Source organism: Pseudorca crassidens, chromosome 20 (assembly GCF_039906515.1).
Source record: "Pseudorca crassidens isolate mPseCra1 chromosome 20, mPseCra1.hap1, whole genome shotgun sequence".
NCBI lineage: Eukaryota > Metazoa > Chordata > Mammalia > Artiodactyla > Delphinidae > Pseudorca > Pseudorca crassidens.
In genome coordinates, this window is record NC_090315.1 from 19047778 (window position 1) to 19064466 (window position 16689).

At 47.4% G+C, this 16689-nt stretch overlaps 2 protein-coding genes across 2 annotated transcripts in view; both read right to left on the bottom strand.

Moving 5' to 3' along the window:
- The window catches only part of WDR88 (WD repeat domain 88), a 36672-nt gene extending 22439 nt beyond the window's left edge, over positions 1-14233 (bottom strand). The window contains exons 1-2 of the mRNA XM_067721398.1: positions 12683-14233; positions 2065-2175 (exon numbers count right to left, since the gene is read on the bottom strand). Of these exons, the coding sequence (XP_067577499.1) occupies positions 2065-2175; positions 12683-12997 (426 nt within the window). The 5' untranslated portion in view covers positions 12998-14233. The remainder of the gene's footprint in view (positions 1-2064; positions 2176-12682) is intronic.
- Positions 14234-14356: 123 nt separating this feature from the next.
- GPATCH1 (G-patch domain containing 1) overlaps positions 14357-16689 on the bottom strand; it is a 43692-nt gene continuing 41359 nt past the window's right edge. The window contains exon 20 of the mRNA XM_067721397.1: positions 14357-14636. Coding sequence (XP_067577498.1) covers positions 14606-14636 — 31 coding nt within the window. The 3' untranslated portion in view covers positions 14357-14605. The remainder of the gene's footprint in view (positions 14637-16689) is intronic.

Genomic DNA, 16689 nt, shown 5'->3' on the forward strand with positions numbered 1-16689 from the left:
TTTTTTCTCAGCTTCTTCATACATTTATGGTCTTTCACAGTGATCTGCGGTTAGGGGAAAGGGACCTTTTTAAAAGATTAAATCAGAAGTTTGGCTTTGGGTGGGTTGAGAGGAAGGACTGGAGATGGAAGATGGTGAGAGTGGAGGAGAGAAGGGAGAGGCAAGGAGACACTTGCCCAAGATACTGTGACAGAGAAGGTGATGCGCAGGGTAATGGCTTAGTCATCTCCTGAGGGAGGGCTCGTGCCACGAGCTGCCGCTGGGGCAGGGAGAGCCACAGGAGGAGCCAGGAGCAGAGAAAAAGATGGGGAAAAGAGAGCCAGGAGGGGGAAAGAGGACCATTGGAGGGGCAGCCAAGGCAGGGAGACCAGAGAACTAGTGATTCTGCAACTAGGGGTGGAGGTGTGAAGGAGGGCAGAGGGACGGAGGGGGCAGCTGGAGAAGGTGGTGGCAGGGGGTAGGGCTGTGAGTAAGTCAGGTATTGAGGACGCTTGGGCAGGCTGAAGTGACGGGGTCCTGGCTGGGGCACGGAGTAGGTAGGGAGCCAGGGCAGTGAAGCTGCTGCGGGAGCCAAGGACATCTGGATGGATGGTCCCTAATCTTGGGACAACAAAAGAAAACAGGCAGATGTCCCCTTATAGAGACAGAAGCCCTCTGGCCAAAACAGACAGAAACCCCTGAGAGTCCTTCCACTGACTCAGAAGGTGAGAAGAACATGAGAAGCATCTGAAGATGACAAAGCAAAATGCACACTTGGAAAGTCACCATTCCCCCCTCCCCCTGGGTGACAACCAGCAGAGACCCCCTCACCCCCAGGCCTTCTCAGTCATCCCAGAGGGTTGGGAAAGGGCTTAGGGTTCCCAGAGGAAGCAGTGGTTTTCCCAACAAGAAGATCATGGGGATGGGTGGGGGGATGGGGGGTGGATAAGAGCCACAGAAAAGGAGAGAGTGGATGTCTGTCGGGACCTGGTATGGGCCAGGCAGGCCCTGGGGTGGCCCCAGCACACGGCTGATCCTGTGAGGCCTGGGGAGGTTTAGGGAGGCCCGGGAGGTCATGTAACCACCCAGGGTCAAACAGCTGGTAGGTCACTAATGCGGGGCCCGAACCACTTGGATAGCCCCAAACCCTCCTGCCCAGTCTGCCTGGCTTGGTACCCGCCAAGACCCAGAAGATGATCCAGAAGATGCTCCTCCAAGGTGATCCGGAGGGTAAGGAGCTATCCTCCACCTAGTTACCCAAAGCAGAACCCAGGAACCAGCCTTGACTCACTCCGCCCTGTCCCCCTCCTGCCCCTGAAGCCAGATGAGATAGCAAAACTCGGAACTGACCGTCCTTCCCCGTGGGCCCTGCCCCCGCCACACAGTCATCTGTGGCCCGGCCCCTGATGGCCACTGCCATCTCCCAGCCCTGCTCCCTCCTCACCCGCTCCCGACTGACCAGCAGTGCCCCCAGGCAGGCCCACTAGAGTCTGCTGGCTGTGCCCAGAAGACTTTGGAAGAGTTCTTGGTGGCCACCTCCCTGTAACCTCATCTGACCACCACATCCCTGTTCCTCTGCCCCTGCTTCCTGCACCCTGTGGCACTGACCTGTGCTCAGGCCTACCTCTCCCAATCACCCTTCATGGACAGGTCCCAGGTCTGGCCACTTTTCTGTCCTCTTGGGATCCCCTAGGCCTAGCCGTAATACCATCTCTGTGGATGGAACTGAATATTCCAAATGAGAAGGAGGCCCAGAGAGATAACACAGCTCAGAGACCCCAGCTAGGTCTCAGGCACAGTCTCTAACAAAAGGTGGTGAGCTCCTGGTCCAGCGGTCTCCATCCCTGCTCCCACTGTTTCTAAATTAACAGGCTGACAGCAGACACACTAACTTCATCTCTCTCTGGTGACTTGAAACTAGGGTGAGCCCTCACTTTGCTGCTTCTTCTTGCACTTTGCTCAGAAAGGTCTCTCCAAATCTTTGGGATCCTTGAATGTCTGGGAACTCAGTACCGGGGAACTCTCCACAAGAGGAGACATAAGCTTATGGGACGTTTGGGTTCCACCTAACACTGGGCCACCTACCCACAGCTTCACGGTGCAGTCATAGGAGCCACTGAGGACCTTTGTGTCATCCACACAGAAGTGACAGGAACTCACAATGTGCTGGTGTCCCCTCATAATTTTAAATGGGATCTGAAAAAAGGATAGACTGAATGAGTTCAGAAGGTTGCAGAATACCAGATCAATAGTTTAAAAATCAACAGTATTCCTATCCACTTGCAACGAACAATCCAGAAAAAAAATTAAGAAGAAAATTGCATTTACAAAAGCATCAAAATAGGAATAAATTTAACCAAAAAAGTGTAATACTTATACTCTGAAAATTACAAAACATTGTTAAAATAAATTTTAAAAGACTTAAATGAATGGAAAAGCAACCCATGTTCATGGATTAGCAGACTTACTATTCTGATGAAAATACCCTCCAAAGTGATCTACAGATTCAACACCATCCCATCAAAATCCCAGCAGACTTCTTTTCTAAAACTGACAAGCTGATCCTGGTATCAGAGAGACAGCAGTGAGCGGTCCTGAAGAGAGATCTTAGTTCCCTGCCCAGGAATTGAACCTGGGCAGCTTGGATGAAAACCAGGAATCCTAGTCGCTAGACCACCAGGGGCTAGAGGCTAGATGCAAACTTCCCCTGGCCCTTGCCCCATTTGAAAAATGAATTTCTCAAAGGGGCAAAAATTGTAAAAACAGGTCCAAAATTTATGATTAGAGACACAGCACAACAAGTGGGAGAGCACACAGAGAAACAGTTTGTTTATTTAAGACAGAAGCAGGGCAGAAATACACACCTGGAGAGAAAGACTGTGGGCGTCCCCCCAATGAGGAGGAGTGCAGGAAAGAGGCAGTTAAATCATTTATAAAGGGCAGTTCTTCCACATCTTTGTTTACCTTTGGCCAGCTTTCTTAGTTCTTTTCCCACATCTGACTTGTTCTAGGACACTCCCCAACATGCACGCACATCGTTTTGTCAAGATGGATTCCAGCGCAGAGGCTTGTGGAGGCTTGGCGTCACCTGTTATGGGGTGGTGGGCCCTCCTTTTTGAACCCCAAGGAGTCTTTCTGCACCTGTGCAGTCAGGGAGTTTTCCTTGACCTCAGGAGTGGTCGTCTTATCTTTTTACTCCAGCAGAGCTCAGCTCCTGCCATTAACCTCGTCCTTGGAGTGTCCAGGGAGAACAAAGCTTCGATTGTACTCCACTTGACAAAAACCAGCTGTTCAGCCCAGGGGCCCATCTACCTCCTGCCTCAATCCTAAAATTTATACAGAAACTCAAGGGAAGCAGAATAGCCAAAAAAACTCTTGTAAAGGAACAAAGGTAGAGGTCTCACAATTTCCAACTTCAAAACAATTTTCAAAACATACAAAGAGACAGTAATCAAGACAGTGTCGTACCAGCATAAGGACAGACATATAGATGGATGAAATAGAACGAATAATCCAGAAATAAGCACTCATATTTTTGGTCACCTGATTTTCAACAAGTGTGCCAAGATAATTAAAAAGGGAAAGAAAAATCTTTTCGACAAATTGTGCTGGGACGAGTGAATATCCACATGCCAAAGAATGAAGTTGGACCCTTACCTCGTACCATATACAAAAACTAACTCAAAATGGATCAAAGACCTAAATGTGAGAGCTAAAATTCCAAGCCTCTTAGAAGAAAACATGGGTGTAAACCTTTGTGAATGTGCATTAGTCAGTGGTTTCTTAGATATGACAACAAAAGCACAAGCAGCAGCCGCAACAACAACAACAATGATAAACTGGACATCATCAAAATAAAAAACTTTTGTGCTTCAAAAGACACCATCAAGAAAGTGAAAAACAACCCATACGATGGAAGAACATTTTTGAAAATCATATACCAGGTAAGGGACTTGTGTCTAGAATACGTAAAACACACTTAAAACTCAACAATGAAGAAACAAACAATCCAATTTTAAAATAGGCAAATGATTTGAATAGGCATTTCTCCAAAAAAGATACGTAAATAATCTATAAGCACTTGGAAACGTGCTCAACATCTTAAGCCATTAGGGAAATGTAAATCAAAACTATATTGTGTAAAGAGAGTAAATCCTAAAAGTTCTCATCACAAGGAAAAAAATATTATCTGTCTCTTTCATGTTGTATCTATATGAGATGATGGATGTTCACTAAACCTATTATGGTAATCATTTCATGATGTATGTAAGTCAAAACATTATGTTGTACACCTTAAGCTTATGCAGTGCCGTATGTCAATTATACCTCGATAAAACTGGGGAAGAAAAGACATTCGATTATAGCACCTAAATATAAAAAACAGAACAAACCAAACAAACAAAGAAACATATTGAGCTACCACTTCATACCTAGTTGAATGTCTGTAACCAAAAAATCAAACAATAGGGCCTCCCTGGTGGCGCAGTGGTTGAGAGTCCACCTGCTGATGCAGGGGACACGGGTTCGTGCCCCGGTCCGGGAAGATCCCACATGCCACGGAATGGCTGGGCCTGTGAGCCATGGCTGCTGAGCCTGCGTGTCCAGAGCCTGTGCTCCGCAGCGGCAGAGGCCACAACAGTGAGAGGTCCACGTACCGCAAAAACAAAACAAAACAAAACAAAACAAAAACAAAAACAAAAAAATCAGACAATAACAAGAGAAATCGGAACTCTCATATAGGGCTGGTGTGAATGTAAAATCGTGCAGCCACTTTGGAAAATAGTTCAGCAATTCCTCAAAATTTAAACATATGTGTTAACTTATGATCCAGCAACTTTACTCCTAGGTTTTTACCTAAGAAAAATGAAACCAAATGTCCACATAAAAACTTGAACATGGGCATTCATAGAAATATTATTCATAATAATCAAAAATTGGAAACACTACACATCTATGGTCAATTAATCTTCAACAAAGGAGGGAAGAATATACAATGGAGAAAAAACATTCTCTTCAGCAAGTAGCGTGGGGAAGCTGGACAGCTACATGTAAAACAATGAAGTTAGGCCACTCCCTCTCACACCATACACAAAAAATAAACTCAAAATGGCTTAAAGACTTAAATATAAGACATGACAGCATAAAACTCATAGAAGAGAACATAGGCAAGACATTCTCTGATGTAAATCATAGCAATGTTTTCTTAGGTCAGACTCCCAAGGCAAAAGAAGTAAAAGCAAAAATAACCAAATAGGACCTAATCAAACTTATAAGCTTTTATGCAGCAAAGAAAACCATAAACAAAATGAAAAGACAACCTATGGAGTAGGAGAAAATATTTGCAAATGAAGCTGCAACTGACAAGAGCTTAATTTCCAAAATATACAAACAGCTCACAGGACTCAACAACAAAAACAAAACAAACAGCCCAATCAAGAAAAGGGGCAGGGGCTTCCCTGGTGGCACAGTGGTTGAGAGTCCGCCTGCCGATGCAGGGGACACGGGTTCGTGCCCCGGTCTGGGAAGATGCCACATGCTGCGGAGCGGCTAGGCTCGTGAGCCATGGCCGCTGAGCCTGCGTGTCCGGAGGCTGTGCTCTGCAACGGGAGAGGCCACAACAGTGAGAGGTCTGCATACAGAAAAAAAAAAAAAAAAAAAATGCTGAAAGAAGCGAGAGGAAAAAACACCTTACCTATAGAGGAGCAAGGATAAGCCTGACATCCAGCTTCTCCTCAGAAACCATGCAAGTAAGAAGAGACTGGGGACTTCCCTGGTGGCACAGTGGTTGAGAGTCTGCCTGCAAATGCAGGGGACACGGGTTCGAGCCCTGGTCTGGGAGGATCCCACATGCCGCGGAGCAACTAGGCCCATGTGCCACAACGGCTGAGCCTGTGCGCCACAACCTCTGAGCCCACGTGCCACAACTATTGAAGCCTGCGCACCTAAGGCCTGTGCTCCGCAACAGGAGAAGCCACCGCAATGAGAAGTCTGTGCACCGCAACGAAGAGTAGCCCCTGCTCGCTGCACGCAGCAACGGAGACCCAACACAGCCAAAAATAAATAAATAAATATTTTTAAAAGAATAGACTGAAATATTTTAAGTATTGAGAGAAAAATATCACCAACCTAGAAATTTGTATCCTGCAAAATTATCCTTCAAAAGTAAAGGAGAAATAAAGACTTCCTCAGACAAACAAAAACTGAGGCAACTTGTTACCAGTAGATCCCCCTTGAGAGAAACGTTAAAAGTTCTTTAGAGAGGAGGAAAATGACATAGGTCAGAAACTCAGATCTTCATAAAGAAAGGAAGAGCATCAAAAAAAGAGAAAAGTGAAGGTAAAAGAAATATTTTAATTGTTCTTATTCCTAATTGATCTAACAGATAATAGTTTGTTCAAAATAATAATAGCAACTACATATATATGTATATATGAAATAAATGACAGCAATGAAAGGGTCAAGAGGGAGGAATTAGAAATATTTTGTTACTTTAAGGTACCCACACTACCCATTAAGTGGTATAGGGCTATTGAAAGTAGACTTGAATTAACTATAAATGTAAACTATAAATGCAAACTCTTGGGCAACCACTTTAAAAAGTAAAAAAGAGGTACATCTGATATGCTAAGAAAGGAGAGAAAATGAAATCACATAAAATACTCAGTTAAAACTGCAAAGGGCAGGGACTTCCCTGGAGGTCCAGCAGTTAAGACTCTGTGCTTCCAATGCAGGGGGCATGGGTTCAATCCCTGGTCAGGGAACAAGCCGGTGCAAGCCGCGTGGCACGGCCAAAAAAAATAAAAAAACAAGGGCAACAAATAAAAAACAGTGACAAATATGGTAGTTATTAATCTAACTATATCAACAATTGCTTTGAATGGTCTAAATGCACCAATTAATAGACAGAGACTGTCAGAGTGGATCAAAAAACAAGACCCAACAATATGTTGTCTACAAGAAACCCACTTTAGATATAAAGACACATAGAGATTAAAAGTAAATGGATGAAGAAAAATATACCATACTAACACTATCAAAAATTTCAGACAGAGCAGACTTCACAGCAAGAAAATTTATCAGGGCTAAAGAGGGACATTACATAATGATAAAAAGGTCAATTCTCCAAGAAGATATGGTAATCCTTAATGTGCATGTGCAGAACACCAGAGCATCAAACTACGTGAGGCAAAAACTACTAAACTTGCAAAGAGAAATTGATGAGTCCACTATCATAGCTGGAGATTTCAGCACCTCTCTATGAGAAATGGACAGATCCAACAGGCATAAAATTAGTAAGAATACAGAGGAATTCAACAATATCAATCAACTGGATATAATAAACATTTATGGACTGCTTCATCCAACAATAGCAGAATACATGTTCTCCTCAAACTCATATGGAATATTCACCAATATAGACCACGTTCTAGGCCATAAAACACACCTTAACAAATTCTAAAGAACAGAAATCATACAATGTCTACTCTCAGAATACAACGGAATTAAACGAGAACTCAATAACAGAAAGATGGTTGGGATATACCAAAGTACATGGAGACTAACACTTCTAAATGACACATGGGCCAAAGAAGAAATCTCAAGAGAAGTTTTAACGTATTTTGGGACTTCCCTGGTGGCACCAGTTGTTAAGAATCTGCCTGCCAATGCAGGGGGCACAGGTTCAAGCCCTGGTCCCGGAAGATCCCACATGCCGTGGAGCAACTAAGCCCATGCGCCACAACTACTGAGCCTGCGCTCCAGAGCCAGTGGGCCACAACTACTGAGCCTGCGCTCTGCAACTACTGAAGCCCGCGCACCTAGAGCCTGGCTCTGCAACAAGAGAAGCCACCGCAATGAGAGAAGCCCGTGCACCACAACGAAGATCCAATGCAGCCAAAAATAAATAAATAAAAATTTTAAAGTTTTAACATATTTTGAACTAGACAAAAATGAAAATACAACTTACCAAACTTTGTGGGATGCAGTGAAAGTAGTGCTTAAAGGGAAATTTATAGCATTGAATGCATACATGAAAAAAGAAGGAAAATCTAAAATCAATCATATAAACTTCCACCTTAAGAAAGCAGAAAAAGAAGAGCAAATTAAATCCAAAAGAAGTAGGAGAAAAAAAATACTAGGAATTGCAGCATAACTCAGTGAAATTGGAAACAGGAAATCAATAGAGAAAATCAGTTAATACAAAAGCTGACTCTTTAAAAAGATCAATAAAATTGATAAGCCTCTAGCCAGGCTAAGAAAAAAAGAGAGAGAACACAAATTACTAATATCAGCACAGGGGGTAGGGAGGTGTCCAGGATGTAGGGGTACTGCAAAGAAAAAAAATGTTGCCTGCTCTTCCAGTTCTACAAAGACCAAGCCATTAGCCACTGCAGTGGCCCACAGACAGTGCACCTGAGGGGAATTCAAGACAGAGAAAAACAGGAAGCATTCTGTGATTTGGACACACCAGCTCCTACATGGTTAAGACGCGTATTTAAGGAACATTTAAATGATCCCAGTTTTTCCGTCTTCTTCCCATACACAGAAAAGCACTAAAATCATTAACCTGAGATGTCTGTTCTTTGTGATCAACAGTAAGCTTTCTATGCTTGACTGCATGTTTTTCCCAGCAAAATGTTCATATACCCTGGCTCCTCCCTTACCTCTCTGGAGCCGTCCCTCAGAGCTATCCGAGAGGTTGTCTCCCATGCTACAGTCTGCAGTAAGGTCCAGGAATAAAAGTGAACTGGTAACTTTACACTGTGCATTTTTCTTTAAGTTGACAGAGCTGGGAGGTGGGATCTGAGGCTCTGCCGCCAGTATGGGGGGACAAGGTTGGGGTGAGGCGAGTAAAGTCCGAGGTGCAGGGATGAGGGGAGGCGGGGGTCTAGGGTAGGGGAGCGGTTTCGGGGTTGTGGGGAACACGGGGCTGTGGGAAGGCGGGAGTGAGACGGCCCTTCGGCTCTGGGTAGCTGGGAGAGGTGGGACGGGAACTGGGCCGCCAGCAGACGAGATGCGAGGCGCCAGGTCGGGGCTGGGCCGCCAGGAGGCGCAGGCAAACCGAGCGAGGCGGCGGGCGCGGGGCGGGTCAGGGGGCGGGGCCTGGACTGCAGGCTGCCAGCAGCCCAGGCCGATTGCGGGGCCCAGGACGAGACCCGGTCAGTGGTCTGCTCCAGGCTCCACCACCAAAGCCTGCGCCTTGGGGTCGAGACAGCCGACCCTCAGTTCCCTGCTCTGCAGCTGTCTCTGCCTCGAGGCAAAGCTCTCGGGGCTTCGTTCTTTTTCTCATCACAGAAACAGAACTTTGGTATGGGAAAACAGCAAGAGCGGGGAAATCCCTCCACCCGCTTCCGGACCTTTCTGGGCAGAGTACTTTTGGAGTGCATTATGCAGAGGGAGCCCAGGAGCCACGCAGAGAAGTTCCACACTCTTGTACTCTAGGTACATTGTCCGAGGCCCTAACAAAACTAGCATATAGAAGACAGTCCGATGTTTGTAAAAGCAAAAAATGTGAGCTCTTTTTTAGGTATATGTAGCGTCCCACAAATATGTTCTACAAATCTGCCTGCGCCTCCCTAGCCGGGCCTTGATCGCGGTGCCGCGGTGCAGCAGGAACCGGGGAGAAAAGACCCCAGACCAGGAGTGCGCTTGGCGGGCTCCTGCTCCCAGGGGCCAGGGTGGGAGATGGGGCAGCCACTGCACAGGCGGCACGCGATGCCAGGTTAGGGCCAGAGCCAGGTGAGCGCTGCTTTAGACCGAGGGCAGGGAGAGACACCCGCCCCCTCTGGGGGAGGGGGACAAAACGACGACACCGGAGGCCGGACAGACGGGCTTGAACGTCAGCAAGTCAGATGGAAGAGGAGAGAGATGAGGTAGAGCCGAAATGGCTTGGAAGGTCACGGTCAGATCTCCTGACTTCCTCTTAAATGTGCCAGGGAGCCAAGGAGAGGTTTTGAGCCAATTATTTTTAAAATTTGTGACACATCCATGTGTGAATGTGCCTTGTTTAAAGGCCAAGAATGAAGAATTATCATTGAGAATGTTCTTTAGCAAACCATCTCAGATTGTTGGATGAAACCACCTGGAACATTATTATTCTTGCATTGTGAACCTTCACTTCAAAAGATAGTTTGTTAACATTTTCACTGAGCTAAACAACTGCATTAACCTTGCTGTATAAACACTTCCAAGGTGTACTGTTTTCAGTCACTGCTCCCCTGTTTATTCTAAACTGCTTTTTCTTACTCCAGTTCTTAATTCTGACTTTTTTGTTGTTTGCCACAGTATTCCCTTGAGTAACTTTTTCCTCAAAGAGAGGCATCCTTTCTGAGTTTTTGCAGCTCTGAAGAAAATGTCCTTTTGTTGGCTTTGTCAGGGACCAACAGTTTGGCCAGGCAGAGAATACTTTAGGTATACTTTTCTCTATATACTGGGCCTGTCGAATGGCTGTCTCGGCCAGTCCACCACAGAAAAGAATACTTTTATCCCAGAGCTTTATATAACTTCTCAACTTCTGTTAACCTAATGGATCATAAAAGCCCCAGGCCAAAAAAAATCTTAAGCCACCTGAATGTGCATGCACCCAAGACTGGTTAAATCCATCAGGGGGCAGCCAGCCAATGGAATACTCGCCACAAAAAAAGAACAAGGAAGCTGTTTCCTTACTAATATGGCGAGACCTCGAGACTTCCCTGGTGGTCCAGTGGGTAAGACTCGGCGCTCCCAACGTAGGCGGCCTGGGTTCAGGTTCGATCCCTGGTCGGGGGAATTAGATCCCGCATGCCTACCACAACTAAGATCCTGCATGCCGCAACTAAAATCCCGTGCAGCCAAAATAAATAAATATATATATTTTTTTAAATATGGAAAGATCTCTAAAATAAATTTTAAAAAAGTTTAAAAACTAGGTGCAGAAGAGGTCTAAGGTATGCTTCCATTTATGTAAAAAAACGGAGGGGTCAGAATATACATGTATGTACTGGTATGTGCATAAAATATCTCTATAAGGATGCAGAGGAAACTAGAAACATTTGTTGCCTCCATAGAGGGAAAGAGGGTAGTTGGGGGGGGGGTGCTAGGGAGACTCTTCTTAAAAATTTATTTTATTGAAGTATAGTTGATTTACAGTGTTAGTTTCTGCTGTACAGCAAAGTGATTCATTTCTATATATAATCCCAAATCCATCCCTCCCCCACCCTCCCTCCCCCTTGGCAACCACATAGAGAACACACTATGTCCGTGGGGAGACAATTGTAAAAACAAAAAATGCCCACAAACCTTTTTTATCTATTGAATTTGGATCTTGGGGGTATTCTATGGAGAACAGAAATAAAATACAACTCCTATGCTCTCCTTTAATTTTACTTAAAAATCAGAATAACTGTCACAAATAAAAGCAAGGAAAGCACTGGCACACACTGCTTTCTCTTCCAACAGACTTCCGCATGGAGGCCCCAATGCACCCCTGTGGTGGCCTGGCCGAGACAGTCAGCCATTCGACAGGCCCAGTTGTGGACTCAGCTCTGAGGTCCTCTGACAGCTGGAGAAGCCTCCATCTCAGTCTGATCGCAGGCTTTTCCATCTGCATTGGAAAAGGGACAGCCTTGCTCCTATCCTTGCAGTGCAGGCATTCACCACGTGTAGGTTTTATTTCCCTCCAATCTTGCAGTGAACTTGACTATGTCTTTTCTTTTTTTTTTTTTTTTTTTTTTTGCGGTACGCGGGCCTCTCACTGCTGTGACCTCTCCCGTTGCGGAGCACAGGCTCCGGACGCGCAGGCTCAGCGGCCATGGCTCACGCGCCCAGCCGTTCCGCGGCATGTAGGATCTTCCCGGATCGGGGCACGAACCCGCGTCCCCTGCATCGGCAGGCAGACTCTCAACCACTGCGCCACCAGGGAAGCCTTGACTATGTCTTTCCACATGAGCGCTCCAGTCTTTCTTCGGCCCAGGGACGTTTCACTGTTCCCTTCTGCATTTCTTTCCTCCTCCTGCCCCCTCCCCCCACCCCAATACCTCATACATTTACTGGCTCTTCTGCATCTCCCCTGCCTTCCTCTTCTCTTTTCTCTCATAATTATTGTTCCTTTATATTTTTTCTCTCCCACGAGCTTGTTTTCTAATTTTCTGTTCCAGTTCTCTGCTCTGATTTGAAAGCCTCCATGGAGGATCTTCGTTTGGAAATCCTCTTTTTCATCCCCAAGACTTCTCTCTGTTCACAGATTATTTCTTCTTCCCAGCCACCGGCCTTCTTTTCATCAATGCATTGTCTCTCAAATATCATTTAGAATACTAAGTAGTGTTTGGGGGGGTTTATTTCTGTATTATTCTTCTTCTAAGTTTTCTGTTGCTTCTAGTGCTGTTTCATGGGTGACAGGGCTCCCTCACTGACCCCGGGCATGCACTTGGGAGTGTCACCATGGGGACATTTGGGAGGCTCAGCCGGAGCCCACAGGGTCTGGGTTGGGTAGGGTTCCCCTCCCCCAGGATGGTTTCCCTGGGCCACCCAGCTTCTCCTCCAGCTGCCCCCCCCCCCCCCCCCCCCCCCCGGCAGCCACTCTGTCCACTAGGTGTGCCTGGGGCAGGGGGTTGGGCCCAGGCCTAGCAAGCCAGGTGGCTCCCTCCCAGGCCCCCTTGCCAGCTCTTGAGCTCTCCGCACCTGTTGGGAACAAGCCACACCCCCTCCCCTTGGGGGCGGTTCTGACCTTGGAGAGGGGTTCCTGGTCGCCCCAGAACGCTGCCTTCTCAGGCATCCAGTGCTTCTTCGGCGGTGGCAAGTCATTGCCCACGGCCAGGGGGTTAAGCGAGGACAGCAGCCGGCCCCGCCGCGCCTCCAAGAGCAAGAGCTTGAAGCGGCCGCAGGCCCTGACCAGGGCTACCCAGGGCAGCTTGCGGGGCCGATGCGCACTGTCGCGGATGTGGAGCGAGGACAGCTGCACGTTACTTCTCCGGAGCGCTGTCTTCCCGTCCTGGTCCAGGGCTTTTGCGGAGCTGGGGGCGCCCGGGGGCTGGGAGGCCATCTCGGAGCCCGGCCTGGCCAAGAACGGTGGCGCCACGCGCCCGCGCCCCCACCTTGGGACCCACGCGCCCTTCCTGAGCCCGGAGATCTCGCTGCTTCCGCTCAACGCCCAATACGGTTAGCCACAGAAAAATGTCCAAATGTGTGAAACCGGCGGCCCCATCCTCGCGGCCTCGCTTAGGGTCTTCCTGGCTCCGCCTCCCGGAATGATCTGTGTCTTCTGCCTTTGAAGGGGCCTCCTGGCCAACCCACTTCACCGTCAACAACAGAGAAACGGTCCATAAATTATAGAATGTGCCCAGGATTAATTAAGATGCAGCTGTTAGGGGTAGGTACACAAAATATAGAAGCACGTGAGGGAAACACCTGTCATAATGCCAATGAAATACCAAAGAACAAAATGTCACCTCTTGGGACTCCCCTGGTGGTGCAGTGGTTTAGAATCCGCCTGCCAAAGCGGGGACACAGGTTCGATCCCTGGTCCCGGAAGATCCCACATGCCGCAGAGCAACTAAGCCAGTGTGCCACAACTACTGAGCCTGAGCTCTAGAGCCTGACGAGCCACAACTACTGAAGCCCGTGCACCTAGAGCCCGTGCTCCACAACAAGAGATGCCACCGCAATGAGAAGCCCGCGCATGGCAACGAAGAGTAGCCCCCACTCACCGCAACTAGAGAAAGCCCGCGCGCAGCAACGAAGACCCAACACAGCCAAAAATAGATTAATTAATTTTTTAAAAAACACTTAAAAAAAAAAAAAGTCACGTCTTGTCCGGGGGCAGACTCAATGCTAGAAAATGACTGCATGGAATTATAACAAAAGAGCAAGGGTTGTCAACCCTGGCAGGTAGAAGTAGAAATGATTTTCTTCCTTCTTTCTCCTTTTACAATTGTTCTGATTTTTCTACGATGTTACTTTGATAATAGAAAAAAACCTCTGCACTCTACTTTTTCTAAAGGTCTCATCTGGGCAGATGAGGCAGCCTCAGAGCAGGGACCCAGGGCTGCAGTGCAAAGACCTGGAGCTTGTGTGACCCAAGGTGTGGGCGCACTCTTCCACTCTTGGTCCCAGTGCTTTTCTCAGACACTTTGGTGGCATCTACCCCGAGAGGCTGAGGCCACCTGCCAGGATCCTGGTACTGTGCTGCCCACTTGGCTCCTGGCCACCAGCACCAACCACATGAGGGAGGAACCACACTCCCCAGGAAAACATGGGAAAGCGACCACCTCCCTCCCACACGGGTCCTTAAGTAAGTCAGGCTGTCCTTATCTGAACCTGGCTTTCTTCACAACAAAACCAGAGAAAAGCCTTTGCTTTTCATTTTTTTTTTAAAGTTTCAGGAAATGAAAAATCAAGAAAAAAACAGAAAAATTTCATTTTAATTAAACTGTACAGTCTGAGTTTTTTCCTCTGACACTAAAAGAAGTTAAAAATAGAAATTTAAGCAACCTTCCAAGGCAAGCTTTGAAATGTCAAGGTTTTAAAAAAAAATTATTTTACAGCAAAAATTTACAAATAAATACAATCTGTACAATCTATTAACTGAGTGACCAATGAACTTCCATCCTGGAGGAGATCTGGTACTGGGACAGGCCAGGGCAGAATTCAATTACTGCCTTCTTAGTGGAAGACGCTTCAGCCTAGAAAAGGAAATAAAAGAGAGAGAGGAGGAAAGTTAGATACAAACAGAAAAACCAGACAGTTCAGCAGGGGAGAAGAATGCCAGGCCTCTCCCTGAGCCAAAGTGGCACAAAATACAGAAGATGACCCACACCATGAAAGAAAGTACCGTTTAATCCGCACTCTTAAGATTCTGTTCCCCCCAAGACACACAGAGAGACTCACTCCTCCACATCTCATATTAAGACCCATTTATAAAAGCAAATTCCAATCCTGGTTGCACACACCTATCTCCTGTATGACCTTTGGAAGGAACTAAAAAAACAAAAAACAAAACCATGTTTGCTCCAGGGCCAAAAGCTCCTGAGCCGTTAGTCTTAAATCTCAGCTTCGTGCACACAAGAATGTTCACGGCGGCTCTACTCAAGAAGAGCTGGGTCACGATGACTCCAGATTCGTGCTCTACAGCCCCTAAGTGGAAAACCAAATGCCCCCAACAACGGAACAGATGAATACTCTGCGGTGTATCCCATAAAGGAATACTCTATGGCAATGAGAACGAACCAGCTGCTGCTACACCAATACAGAGGAATCTCACAAGCCAGATGCAAGAGTTCATAGTGCACGGGTCCCTTAAATAAACCTGAAACACAGGCAAGAGTAATCAGCGGTGACAGAAGCCAGAGTGGTTACCTTTGGGGGGCAGGGGTGGGGATGCTAAGTGGGAGGGGCTTCTGGAGTGCTGGTTTATTCCTTGCTCTAGGTATGTTCAGGGAGTGAACATGCACGGAGCTGGGAACTTACAGTGTGAATGCACTGAAGAGTGTAATTAACTGTATGTTTCCACGTCTGTGAAATTCTAGCATGGGCAAAGCTAACTTACAGGGACAGCAGGAAGATCAGTGTCTCCCGGGGAGGGATGGAGGGGGCAGACTGCAACTCCATCCAGAACTAGGCTGTGCTGTCATTGAAGGAAAGCAGCAGGGGCCCTTGACAAGAGTGAGACCTCAGCCAGGCGCTGGGGATGCAAGTAAGACCCATGCGGTCGTGACCCTCAAAATGCCCCTTGCAGGAGAGAGATGCAGACAGGTAATACACAGAGTGGAGTGAGGCACAAAAGATGGAGGGGGCCCCCTCCAGGCTCCCTGGGGAGAACCTAGGAAGCTTAGGGGTGAGGGGCTATGGAAACTATACCTTTAGCAACCACAAGAGTAATATTTAAATACATGTCACACCTCAGACGCTGCATTCCCTCTATGCCAGTCCCCCCCCCCAGAGATAAGTGCTCTCAGGGGTGTAAGAACCCCTCCAGCCCTTTTCTATGCAAGGATGTACATACATGTGCATGCGGGAAAATCCAAAGGCCTGGTGACAACAGGCATATACGCGGTTCTGCAGCTTCGGTCTCTAAATGGTTAAGTTTTAGACGCAAGTCAGCACACAGCTACCTGCCCACATTTTCCGACTGCTGTGCTCAGCCCACACCACTACACCCTCCCGATGGGCACTGAGGGGCTTCCACGTGTGCAAGCGCAAATGCCTCCCCGCAGGAATGACTCATCACATGGCCCCAAACGGTCAAGGGTGAAAATATCAGGTGTTGGTGAGGGTCAGTGGGCCTCCCTGGGCCTTGCTTTCCCCGCCTGTGAGAGGAGGGGACACAAGTCACAGCCTTATGTGAGGATTAAACGAGCCCACACCCATGGTGTGCCTCACAGTGCCTGGCCCGTCCCTATCACCACTGGCACGTGCCATGAGGAAAGGGAAACGGGAATCAACACAGCCGCTTCAGGGGGCTCTGGATTAAACTGAAATGCTCATATCCGGATTGTTTCTGAACCATGAGAAGGTCCTGTCCATTCTAAAGAAATAAATGAAAAAGGACAAGGCAGCGGCACTTGTCTTTCCAGACGGCAAAATATACTATAAGGCCAGAGTAATTAAAAGAGGGCGGATGAAAAAATAGAAAACTGGGGGCTTCCCTGGTGGTGCAGTGGTTGAGAGTCCGCCTGCCGATGCAGGGGACACAGATTCGTGCCCTGGTCCGGGAAGATCCCACATGCCGCGGAGCGG